Source organism: Gymnoscopelus microlampas (assembly GCF_963454915.1).
Source record: "Gymnoscopelus microlampas genome assembly, chromosome: 6".
In the NCBI taxonomy this organism is placed as follows: domain Eukaryota; kingdom Metazoa; phylum Chordata; class Actinopteri; order Myctophiformes; family Myctophidae; genus Gymnoscopelus; species Gymnoscopelus microlampas.
In genome coordinates, this window is record NC_139943.1 from 47,498,806 (window position 1) to 47,511,243 (window position 12,438).

The window sequence follows — 12,438 nt, forward strand, 5'->3', positions numbered from 1 at the left end:
ATGTATTTTTTTCAAAGCCAACATTTTAAACTCTGTTACAACTTCTGAGGGTCCCTGGAACAAAACATTTTGGGGGGCCACGGCCAAATAATATCATTTTTGAGAACCACTGATATTATAGCAACATACCTTTTTTCAAAAAAACTGTAAGGATTTAGAACACATTTGTAGAATCCCCCCAGAAGCAAAGATTTGAGTTACAAATGTTCACTTTTGCACACATTTTCCAAGACACATTTTCCAAGAAAAAAAACAGATCTACAAGCTCATAGCGCGGCACTCAGTGCCACACTATGAGCTTGTATATCTGCTATTTTTTAATAGCCCTAACAAAAAAAAATGACAGAGATGCGTTCCCGGTCAAATGTGTTCAGTAATGTGGATTTGCAGAATGTGTGAATTAGCGGGTATGTGCGTAATTAGCGGGAATGCGCCTCGAAGTCAGTGTGGACATTGGGATTGGGCTCAAGTGTCTGATGAAGCCAGACATTCCTACTCATTTAAACAAGTCCTGTATTAGCATAAAACTGAGTATACCTTTTGACCATTTTCCAGGAACACTAAGAAGATTGTGGCCTTACTGGGAAATGGAATTAGCCCCGAACTGATCCCGCACCACATTAATTTAAGTCATACTGTCAGTGCTGAGGACTACGAACAGATGACAGACAGTTTCAAAGGAGTGATGGAGGGTGATTACGCTCGACTAGGACTGGACTCCTGCACCATCGAAGCTGAACTCAACAAGGTACAGTACATAATGATGGGAAGATAAGTTGTGACATTGACAGATGCCACACATCTAAATTCACAAAACCTGTGTGTGTGTGCGTGCGTGTGTGTCTATCTATCTGACTGTCCCGGGTATAACTCGGACACCATCCGACCGATTGACTTCAAACTTGGCATGTGTGTCCACCCTGCCACACCCATAACTGGGTGGGGCAGGCATTCCAAACTTGCATCGGTCACGACTTACTTCGTCCCCAACTTGCGTGGTCCCCAAAGTGATCAAGTACAGGGGTTCCCAAAGTTGGGGTCGCCACGCGGGACACTAACGGTGGGGTCGCAAAATTATTTTGGGTAAAAAAAAATATATATTTTGGATTGAATGCTATATACAGTGGATTTTGAAAGATGTTCATAAACTAAAGGGTCATAACATTTCAACCCAGAAAAATCTAATGTTATGTAATCCTCAAAGCAAGTAAAAATGGAACGGCTGCAAAAATTGGGAGAAAGGTTTTCATGTGACAACAGCAATATGTAAACGCATAACTAATATAGTAAGACCATATGAAAGAAAAACACACAAACAAAACACTTCAGTCATGAAGATGTTTTCAAGGAAGTCCACCATTGACTCCTATCTGTTTTCAGAGGGCTATTTTTGTGCACTTCTATTCCTGTAGTGTTACATTGAGTGTAGTCCAAAGTAGTTTGAATAATAGATGAAGTATTGGCCCTCAGGAACTATAGTAATACAACAGAGACAAGAGTAGCAACAGCTGATATACTGTGAACAGAAACACCACACACTGCACACAAGTTGATGGACACCTGAGGACTTGTGGTTAAAACATCAATGAGCGTAAAAATGTCAACAACCCATTTCCCTCAGCGCTGTATTGATCACAGTGGTAATGACCATAACAATATATGGAATCTTAAATAACTATTTTATAATGAGAAGCATAGGGAATTTAATTATTTACTAAAATAATCATTTTGTTCACATAATTGTTGCCTTGCATGGTCTCGCATGGTGTATCTATGGGTGAAAGTAATGCACATTGAAGTGCTTTGGCTGAAAGGTGCAGTAATAAATTATTTACCATTCTGTATAAACCCATATCACTTCCTCAGTCTTCCTTGCTCTTCCCCTGTAGGCGGTTCAAGGAACGGGCCTGGCGTTCATTGCGTTCACGGAGGCCATGACACATTTCCCGGCCTCTCCGTTCTGGTCCGTCATGTTCTTCCTCATGTTGGTCAACTTGGGCCTGGGCAGCATGTTCGGCACCATTGAGGGCATCCTCACCCCACTGGTTGACACCTTCAAAGTTCGCAAAGAGTTCCTAACAGGTTTGTTAGAACGCCCGAGTGAGTGGCCTGGAGGGATTGGGTTTAATCTCCGCAGCTGATGTGGAGAGTGGATCCTTACTGGGTTGCTTCTTACAAACACATTTATTTATTTTAAGTTAACCCATTAAATTTTAGATTTATTTGGCTATTCAAAAATAGCAGATATACAAGCTCATAGCGCGGCACCGAGTGCCGTGCTATGTGCTTGTAGATCTGCTATTTTTGAAAAAATATATTTTTTTCAAGCGAATATTTGTAAAATATTTTGTTCCAGGGACCCCCAGAAGCAAAGATTTGAGTTACAAATGTTCGCTTTATAAATATATATATTCAAAGATTTTCACGATTTTTCAAAAAAAAAAAAAAAAAGCCAAAGAAATCTAAGAATGACACAGATGCGTCCCCGGATTGAATGGGTTAATGTTGGTGCTGGCATCATCAGTGGCATAGAAAGTTACAGTATATGTCGTATTGTCGACACTGTAAATCTAAGAACAAGTAAGAACTCTCAATGTTAAACGTGGTGATATATAGTTTATTTTGCAAACAATATTACTTAACACCATTTTCAAATGAACAGTGAGGATTTTTACTGTGTACCTGATACTTAAAGTCAGCATTTCAGACTTTCCCTGTGATTTCAATCAACAGGATATGGTTCATTCTGTTTAGTTGCTTATCACAAGTATCAGGTTCTCCAATTAACCTCAGCTCAAATGTGCTTATTCAGGGTTTGTTATCATATAGCCAGCCAAATATATGTTACCTAGCCTGCATGCTGCTGCTAGTGGCTCAAATGTAACTAGCTGAGTAATGGACCATTTTCATGCACATCTCAAATTAGAATATTAATTATATTAGTTATAGGCTAATATAGGCTATGTTATTCATATAGCACTTATCAAAGCAATCACAAAGTGCTTTACAAAGTGCTTTACAATAGATAGAAGCAAGAATAATGTACTGCACTGCAATGTATGACTTGGAACCCATAATTGGGTGATGAAAAATATCAGGGAATGATTCCCTGATAAGCAATGATACCAGTTCAAATATGATTATTTGGGGAGGGGGGGGGGGGTGCCTGAAAAGGTTGAGAACCATTGCTCTAGATCGCTGCTGTGCTACAGTACACGTCATCAGTATGTTTGTGTGTACACAGTAAAACCCTAGTTTAAAACTAAAACAAGCCCTTTCTTCTCCTGCAGTGGGATGCTGCCTGTTGGCTTTCTTCATTGGTCTGCTGTTTGTCCAGCGTTCAGGGAACTACTTTGTGGCCATGTTTGATGACTACTCTGCCACCCTGCCTCTGCTCATTGTGGTCCTACTGGAGAACGTGGCCATCGCCTGGGTCTATGGAACTGATAAGTATGTACACTGTATCTCATAACCCACTGCTGTGTATCATAGCTACAGTATGGGAAGGTAGAGAATTTGCCTTTATACTTTCAGTAGCTTTATTGTACTACTGTAGATTGAAACCTTTCTTTTTCTTTTCTTTTATTTTACCTCTGTTTGAATATCCTTGAATTTTAAGGACCAACAAAGCTATGGAGGATATGCAAAGGCTATTGGGTTTATGAATCATCAAAGAAAAATGCACAATGGCATTTTTCTTTACCTCCATTTTCTAAACCAAACTCCTGTAAAGTTGCAATGTTTTTACATTGCTCCCACTCGGGACATTGTGGGTTTTATTTTCTTAAATCTATATGGAACAAAGAAAGAGAATTATTTCAGTTACAGTACAAGCTTGTAGTAAACATACAAGATAACACATTTCCTCAAACCATGAGAACAAGCAACAACATACCAGCATCATGTCCAGGGGGGTGTTCTTGTACATCAAGCTGCCTCACGCTAAAGCAACAAGAGATAGACTCCTGACCCATGGGGTCCCATGAGAACAGGCAAAGGTCCTTGATTCATGAAACATCAATCCACTGAAGTGTAAATACAATGTTTCCTTGTTACCTGTATTTGATCTTACACAGCATCGCTATGTTCCGACTCCCCTCCCATTTTCCTCTCTCACATTCTTTGAAAACCTACAATGGGACATACTGCGATCCATGTTCTTGTCACCGACCTATAGTAAAAAAAAAATCATTTGAAAGATTGTACATATTTAAGAAAGGTATGAGCCCAACTGAAAAAAATGAAACGGCTTTGTCTTTGACATTGCTCAAGTCCGTGACTTTTACTTGTGACGGAGTATATCTACATTGCAGTATCGATACTTCCGCTTAAGTAAAACATGTGAGCACTTCTTCCATCACTGCTCCCCACCATCTCACCTCCTGTCTCCCCCATCCTCTCCCGTCTTTCTCTCCGTCTCTCTGTGTCTCCCTCTCTCTCTCTCCTGTAGATTCTTTGAAGACCTGAAGGACATGCTGGGCTTCACTCCGTACCGTTTCTACTACTACATGTGGAAGTACATCACGCCGGTCCTGCTGCTGGTGCTGCTGGGATCCAGCTTAATCCAGCTGGCCATGACCCCGCCCTCCTACAGTGCCTGGATACAGGAACTGGTGAGTCACTGTTTCTGCCTCTCTGTCCACCTGCTGCGACCTGGGGGCTCTGTAGTTTCCCTGAAATAGCTCTAAAGAAAAGGACAGGGTTGAAAGGAAGTGAGGCGTTGGCTAAAGATTAAGGGGAGGTGAAAAATAATGTGTGTGAGCCTGCTAAATGCGCTTTCTTTTAACCTGGAAGAACGAGAGGATGTTTAGTCTGCCGAGCCGACATTCAAGGCCATCGACCTGTTTTATCACTTCCAAGAGAATGAGGAGGAGCAATTGTTCCAAGTGTATTGAAGTAATCAGATTGTATTAGACAATATATATTTATGAATGGAATTCATGTAAAAAGCATCATTATCTAACTAATTATGCTTTTTTACTAATAATTCAAAAAAGGCAAATTTAATAATTTGTCAAATGTAATCCCATCATTAATATTCTGCATAAGGAATGGATAATAGACAGGGCTGCCATATTATTGTCATTTCAAAAGCTTAAAACAATGAGATACAATATAGATTCATCGAAAACACCCGTCCTTGGTATTGGTGATTGATGTTGTCCTTTTAATGTGTGAGGGGGCTGTGTTTTTTCAATTACTTTTTACATTTATTTTATTTTATTTTATTTCTTTCATTTTCTCCAAAAATTATAAAAAAGGAATGAAAAAAGTAATTGATAAAACACGGCCCCCTCACGTATTAGAAGGCAAATATTGGTCACCAGAACCAAGGACGGGTGTTTTCAATTAATATAACATGATTAAAATGTATAGGACGGGGGGGTGTCTGATAAAATGAATATTAAATGTCTAAATACTGAATCAAGCAACTTACAAACTGTCTGGGGTGCTCACAAAAGCCAAAGTAGACCTTAAAATGAGCCCAAACGTGGTAGTGTAGTCTGTTATATCCTCCTTTAGAAATTAGAACTCATCACAAATGTGTTGAACAATATAATGCTTTGTGTTCAAAAAGGGTCAACCTTCCAGAATGAAAGAAAACAATACCATATGGAGATAATTAGTACCATTAAAGACAATGAAACGCTTTGCTGCCTTCATGACAGAAAAACAACTCATTTGGGAGGCAAAGTGCCTCTGTGATTATTAAAACACAGCAAGAAGCCTGCTTTGCATCATATTTTTTTACCCCGTCTCCGCAGGCCGTGGAGCAGTCCCAGAGCTACCCTCTGTGGGGCATCATAGTGTGCATCAGCCTGGTGGTGACAGCCATCCTGCCCGTGCCCGTGGTGTTCTGCCTGCGCTACTTCAACATCATAGACGAGAAAGCCGGCGCCCTGTCCTCCGTCGCCTACAAGAAGGCGCGCATCATCAAAGACAGCAATTGCCCCGGGGACGACGACGGCGACGACGAAAGCCTCATCCGCGGCAAGGCGCCCAGCGTAATGCCCTCGCCCATGCCCGGCAACAGTATCTACCGCCTGCAGAGTGGCGGCGGGGGCGGGGGTGGGGGCGGGGGTGGCGGAGGCAGCGATGTGGACACCGCACCCAACGGCCGCTATGGTATTGGCTATCTGATGGCCGACATGCCGGACATGCCAGAGTCAGACTTGTAAAGGATGACTGGAAGCCCCTGTTCTGCCTCCAAACCTGCCGTGTACCCGACTGGACAACCCCCTCCTCTCCACCCCCCCCCCCCATGTGCGTTTAGTCGTTGGAAGTCATGCGTATTATTTGACCATTGTAATGTATATTCTTTGTAGATATCTTAGCTGCTCTTCATTACGTCGTCTCTGAACCCACGTATTGTACCTTTAAAAAGACGTTTTAAATATAACGTCATCACCCTGTTCACCACATGTCCACCCCCCACCCTCTCCATCGCTTAGCTGAGTTCCAAACTGATCTCTTGCACCCTTATTACCCTTTTACAACCCTTGCTCACTCCACCTCGTAGGCGTCACAGGTTAGAATGGGTGTGTAAAGCAATAAGGTGGACCCTCCACTAAGCCTACTTGAACAAGACCTCCCTGAAGTGGAATTCATAAAGTAGCGAGTTAATGGACTAAGACAGTGGTTCTCAACCCCAGGGGGGTCCCCACATGATTTTGGGGCGGTGGGGCGGGCTCCTCAGATGACAGTGAAGTGACAATTTAAGGACTTTTAAGACCTTTTTAATACATAAGAAAGAAAAGAGAAGTAATCAAAAAACTATACTATACAAACGGCCATCATAGAAGAAAGAGGCAAAATGTTTGAAAATAGCCGATCTACAAGCTCAAAACGCCAAAGCGAGGCGTTGTGAGCTTGTAGATCTGTTATTTTCACAATATTTATGTGGAACCGAGTCAAACAAGTGAGGGGGTCCCCAGTTCAAATAATGCTTATTTTGGGGTTATTTTGGGGGGTTCGCGGCCTGAAAAGGTCGAGAACCACTGGACTAAGAGATCAGTTTGGAAGTGGGGCTTTTGTGCATCTGCTGAGGGCAAGCTGGGTGAACTGTAAAATGGCTGTGTAGCTCACGATCCCCCCCTCCCCCGCCTTGCTGGTCTAAAAAGTAAAGAGATTACTAGCACTGTAGCCGCTTTGGATGGCGTTTTGACTTAGTTTGAAACAGCGAAAGGATGACATTGAAAACCACTCCCATGATTGTTCTCAAGAAGTGTGCCTAAATCATTTATATTTGTTTATAGAATACATGGTGGACGTTGTATATTTACGGTATTCTGTAAATATAATATATAAATATTATAAATATATTTATCTGAATAGTTTGGATATCAAGAACAGTGTTTATATGGTTGAGAAGTGCTCCAAAATCCTTAACGCTGGTCTCTCTTTCTTAATATTCTTTTTTTTGTTTTGTTTACTAATGTGCTGTCAATGTATACGAGGGAGTCCTTGTAAATATTTTTGTTTTTTTTTCATGAAAGTGCTTCAAATGCTGTCTTTTTTTCCTGTCAGGATTAAAGAACAAACATGTTCCAGACTGGGCACTTGTCATTTGTTTTTCTGGTTTTCTCAGACATGCAGAATGTAGACTCATCAATGTGGAATCATCATTCAGTCAGGATCAACATTTAAAAACCATAAGAACGTACATCATCTATGAATGAAATGACTTTAAACTTACCAATCAGAAGATCATCAATAAATGTGCAGAGTGCGTGTGTGTGTGTGTGCGTGTGTGCGTGTGTGCGTGTGTGCGTGTGTGTCTGTCCATGTGTCCTCCGCTCCGCATATATTGAGAACAGTAATCAACTTAAAACCTGGCATATATCGCCGAATTTCCTTCAGAAACAGTGTTTGGTTTCTAGTTTGAAAGATTCACAGATCATAGTGGAAAACACAGCCATACTACAAAGTCACAGATTATTTTATTCACTTAGTTCGGAAGCATTTCATCTGACAATTTGCACATAGAACTGCTGAGATATTGTACATAGAATTGAATAATACGATCTGGTGATGAAATTCACCGCATGACACTGACCTATACCGTTGAATGAAATGACATAAAAACCATGCCCAATGTAGACGGACAAAAAATCAAACAAAAAGTCTGTCCACTCTGCCCTACAAAAGCAAACAGCAGTAATTACTTATTTCTTCCCCTCCCCAAATGAGTCTTTGTCAATTCCCCCGTTTGTATAGTCCATGTCAATGCCAAAGCCTGTCTCATCTGATATACAGTCACCAGTCACTTCATTTCACCTGACAGTGAGGAGTGTTACCAGAAGGGTGTAACACAGTCCCTCCAAGTCCCACTCCCCGCTGAACAGGCCCCCCCGGAGTCGCTAGTGCAGAGACAGAATTCACCCTCCCCTACTGGCTTCTCACCTGCGGCTCACACGGTATGTATTTGATGAAACAAATGTTATTTGGTGCCACCCGGACTACTTGTTTAATCCCAGGTTAATCCAACCTGGGATTAGACTAAATAATTTATAAACACAGCTAAACACAGAATATTTTTCTTTATCACTTTTGTAACATCAATCATTTTTTATCACATTTTTGAGAGAAACTTACATATAATTCTATTTCTATTCTCTGTTTAAGTGCTGATGTCAGTTGTGCCTGTTTGGCTTTTATCGAAACAAATGTGCTTGAGTGAATGGCCACTGGTAAACAAAACACAGAAATGAGAATAAATAATCAAATATGGCCTTTAAGAGGCAAGGAGCCTCTTCCTTTGGCTTAGTAGTTGTTCAAGTCCCTGGTCTGCTAGCAAATCAAGTAGGATATGCCTTGGTACTGTGGAGTTCCATACAGTAGATAAACTTGAGATAAGTTTATGTAATGGCTGAAAACCGTAGGCAATGATACAACATCACAAATCAAGCCATGTGTCCCTTTTTAAAAAAGAAAATATGTTTTTGTAAATATATACTGTATATAAAACAACCACATTGTGATTAAGAGATTACCACATTATAGTAAAATGTGGCAACTTATTTTATAAGAGCTCATCGTAAAAAATAAAATAAACAATTGTCAGTTCTTGGTCTATAGGGGTCAGTGCGCTGGAAAGTATGGCTGAAAAATCAACGAGGTATGCCTTCTCCTTTAAGGTATACTGCCGACGCGTATCAGTCCACAGGACCTTTGTTCCCTTATTGTCTGAGAAAAATGAAGAACAAACTCGGTCCATGTCAGTGGCAGTCATGCTTTCACACATCACCACAATATTGTGAAAATATTTCTAGGATGGTATTTTGTGTTGTCGTGTTCATGGCATTTCATGGTTCGTAGTTATCAGTCCCCATTCCACCCACTTTTAAAAATGTCCACCAAATGACACCATGAAGTGCTGCTTTGTAGATTGGAGTCACACCGAAATTATGAGTGTGGGGCATCAGTTTAGAAAACATCATTAAGTCATGTCATGTGAGCTCTGTAAATCTGCCGATGACTGGCGATACATTAATGTGTCACCTTAAAAACCACGAACACATGAACAGCACATACTGGGGCCAACAACGTTGAACTGTGGATGTTCAGTCATGGTGCTGCTCTCTCAGCTTCGTGGTAATCTCCTCTCTCAACTCACAGTGTTTGTTCAAGTCCTTCACCTCCGACGGCAGGTCACTGTTCCACACCATCAATACGGACTCCTCATCTGAGAGGAATGAGAGGAAACACACACATTACTTATTTACCTGCCAATGAGAAAACATAGTAGTACAAAACATGTAAATGAAAATACTTGACCGCACACATTGACACACATGCTAAAAATATAAATATTAAGAAAAAAATGAAATGGCAATACAACTATTTCAAGTTCAGTCTACTAAAGAAATAGATAGATAGAATAGACCACCGAAGTCCAGACTTCACTCGTTCATCCCCAGGTTCGTAAAGTAATTTCGCTATGGAGAATAACATTGGGTCATCATAGAATCAAGGTCCACCTTGAGACATAGAACAACACGCAACAAACTGTACAAAGGACCATGAAACAAAGAAAAATAAATCCTTATATATAAAGCTGGGAAATGAAATGAATGAGATCTCACTCTCACCAATATGAGTCTTGTCCTGGCGAAACCTTCTTCCCAGCACCAACACCACATTCTTCCTGTTCAGTGTTTCTGTTGTGGAAATAAATCTTTTTAAGAACAACCTCACAAAAACATGAAATAACACAGTCTACTACAGCCGAGTACAGGGGAAGTACAATAGTACAATAGACAGGAAATCAGCATGATATGGACAGACAATCTTTGAGATTATTTTAAGGCCTTCCTGCTGTATTTGACCGGGACAGTGGAGAGAGTCAGGTCCCATGTCAGACTCAAATTCAGGCCATTGCAATTTAGGGACGCACTCTGTCTGTCTGTCTGTCCGTCGGTGAACAGCCGATCTTGGGCAACGTTGGACCGATCTGCGTGAAATTTTGTACACTCCCAGGAAGCCAAGGAAGAACCTCCACCCCAAATGTGTATATAGCGGCACCATGAGGCCGATCAAGCAAAACACATTTGTTTCTACTACTCCTACAGATTTTGTCCTAACCTCATGCAAATCGGTACACATTAACTCTATAGTCCTGTGATCAAGATGTATCTGTCATAATTGGCTACAACTGGCTTCCAAAGGTTGTGAGGGTGGCCCTTTTTTTTTACACAAAATGGCACAAGTAATGAACGCAGCATCCAATTACCGTGAAATTTTGCACGCACCTTTCCACTAGGCCAAGGAATAACCGCCACCCTAAATGTTTCAAATCGGCCTCATGGTGCCGTTCGTTCCAAAGTACATGTTCTGGTTTTAGGTACTTCACTTCTCATCGCTTATCTTTAATCTTCTCTTTTAACAACTGCTATTCGAGTGTCAAGTTAAAGTAACGGTCGGCCACGGTTCATTACGATTCATCACAATTAAGTCTCAATGAGGTGATTCAGCGCTACAATTAAAAAGCAATGTTACCCAACCTATAAGTGCAGAGCCGATGGCGCGGATGGACTGACAGTGGGGGCCGATGACCTGCAGCAGCTGGTGTTTGGAGAGCTCCAGCAGGATGACAAAGCCCCCTCTGGTGCCGATCCAGAGCGTAGCACCGTTGTGGACCAGCAGGGCCTTGACGGTGGCCCACATAGAAGCTTCCGTCTCTGCGGGGGCCTCGGTCGTCTTGCCCGTCCTAGACCTCCAGCCTGAGTCTTGTCTGAAGGGAAGAGAGGTAAATTGGGGAGACATTATGGTTCGCTGGCTAAACAAACTGGGAAAAAAAACTGATAAGTAGGGTTGGGTTTCATTTCATGATGTTTTTTGATGAACGCTATAAAAATAAGAAATCATAAAAAATGTATAAGATGTATACTGTTTTCACTGCATCCTTCAACAGTGTAAGAGGGCATTAATTCACCCAATTTATCACCACTTCATTGCTTTCTCTTTAACCTGTCTAAGGGTTCGTACACGTACCTGATTAATGTGTATGGTGATCTGTGTGCATATAGCTGATTTGCCAGTATTGGGAGCTGTAAATCCAGCATGCAGACATCCATTTCCTTTAATATGGAGCTGATTAAATTATCTGTGTGTGTCTGTGTGTACCTGATTATCTGAGCACAGTCGATGCAGTCCACCATCTTTTCACTCCTCTTGTCCCAAACCTCCACAGTCTGTCCCCCAGCTTTACTCAGGTACACGAGTTTGTCCACAACCATTCGAGAAACACACGCCTCACAGCTCACCGCCCGCTGCTGCCTAAAGGGTGGGTGCGCGCACGCACACACACACACACACACACACACACACACACACACACACACACACAGACGAGCACACGCACACGCACACAGACGGACAGGAGTGAAAACATAATCTCCCTATTTAATAAGGCAATTAAAAGATGTGTTACAATATCTCATCATATTGACACTTGATAAGAATAATAATTAAACAAATATAGCTGCAAGCAGCGATAATACGGGGCCAGGTAATGAAGAGAGAAAAAAGAAAGAAGCAATGATAAGTAATATGCACAATAAGCCGTTGAAACATAGAATACTGAACTTGAGAGAAAGAAGACCATGCAATTAACATGAGGATTTTAAACCCTCACTAACCCTAACCTCAGTAAAACAACACCTAAGCCTATCCTCAAGACACACTATGTGTTATCCGAATAATGCCAAATCATGATCACCTCAATACATTGTCGTGGACAGGGATCGAACCAGCAACCTACGGACTCCAAGACTGCCTTTCTTCTCATTGAGCTAGATATATGGCCTCCCTGATAGTGTCTGTTGATATTTATAAGTATTTCCGTTCATTTTGAACCAGGCCTCTGTGTCCCGAACTACTCTAGATCACTGGTTCACAAACCATTTACCAATAAAGGCATTTTTGTGTCTCCTCAGA

At 41.5% G+C, this 12,438-nt stretch overlaps 2 protein-coding genes across 7 annotated transcripts in view; one reads left to right on the plus strand and one right to left on the minus strand.

Moving 5' to 3' along the window:
* Positions 1-7,553, plus strand: part of slc6a15 (solute carrier family 6 member 15) — a 35,557-nt gene extending 28,004 nt beyond the window's left edge. Inside the window, exons 8-12 of the mRNA XM_084060438.1 lie at positions 556-748; positions 1,890-2,082; positions 3,291-3,450; positions 4,451-4,613; positions 5,766-7,553. Coding sequence (XP_083916564.1) covers positions 556-748; positions 1,890-2,082; positions 3,291-3,450; positions 4,451-4,613; positions 5,766-6,179 — 1,123 coding nt within the window. The 3' untranslated portion in view covers positions 6,180-7,553. The remainder of the gene's footprint in view (positions 1-555; positions 749-1,889; positions 2,083-3,290; positions 3,451-4,450; positions 4,614-5,765) is intronic.
* A 395-nt stretch (positions 7,554-7,948) lies between these two features.
* lrrk2 (leucine-rich repeat kinase 2) overlaps positions 7,949-12,438 on the minus strand; it is a 64,497-nt gene continuing 60,007 nt past the window's right edge. For 5 of the 6 annotated variants that reach the window (XM_084059202.1, XM_084059205.1, XM_084059204.1 and 2 more), the window contains exons 48-51: positions 11,626-11,778; positions 11,004-11,233; positions 10,092-10,160; positions 7,949-9,685 (exon numbers count right to left, since the gene is read on the minus strand). In XM_084059202.1, coding sequence (XP_083915328.1) covers positions 9,564-9,685; positions 10,092-10,160; positions 11,004-11,233; positions 11,626-11,778 — 574 coding nt within the window. In that variant the 3' untranslated portion in view covers positions 7,949-9,563. The remainder of the gene's footprint in view (positions 9,686-10,091; positions 10,161-11,003; positions 11,234-11,625; positions 11,779-12,438) is intronic. The other variant, XM_084059206.1, reaches the window with a different exon arrangement.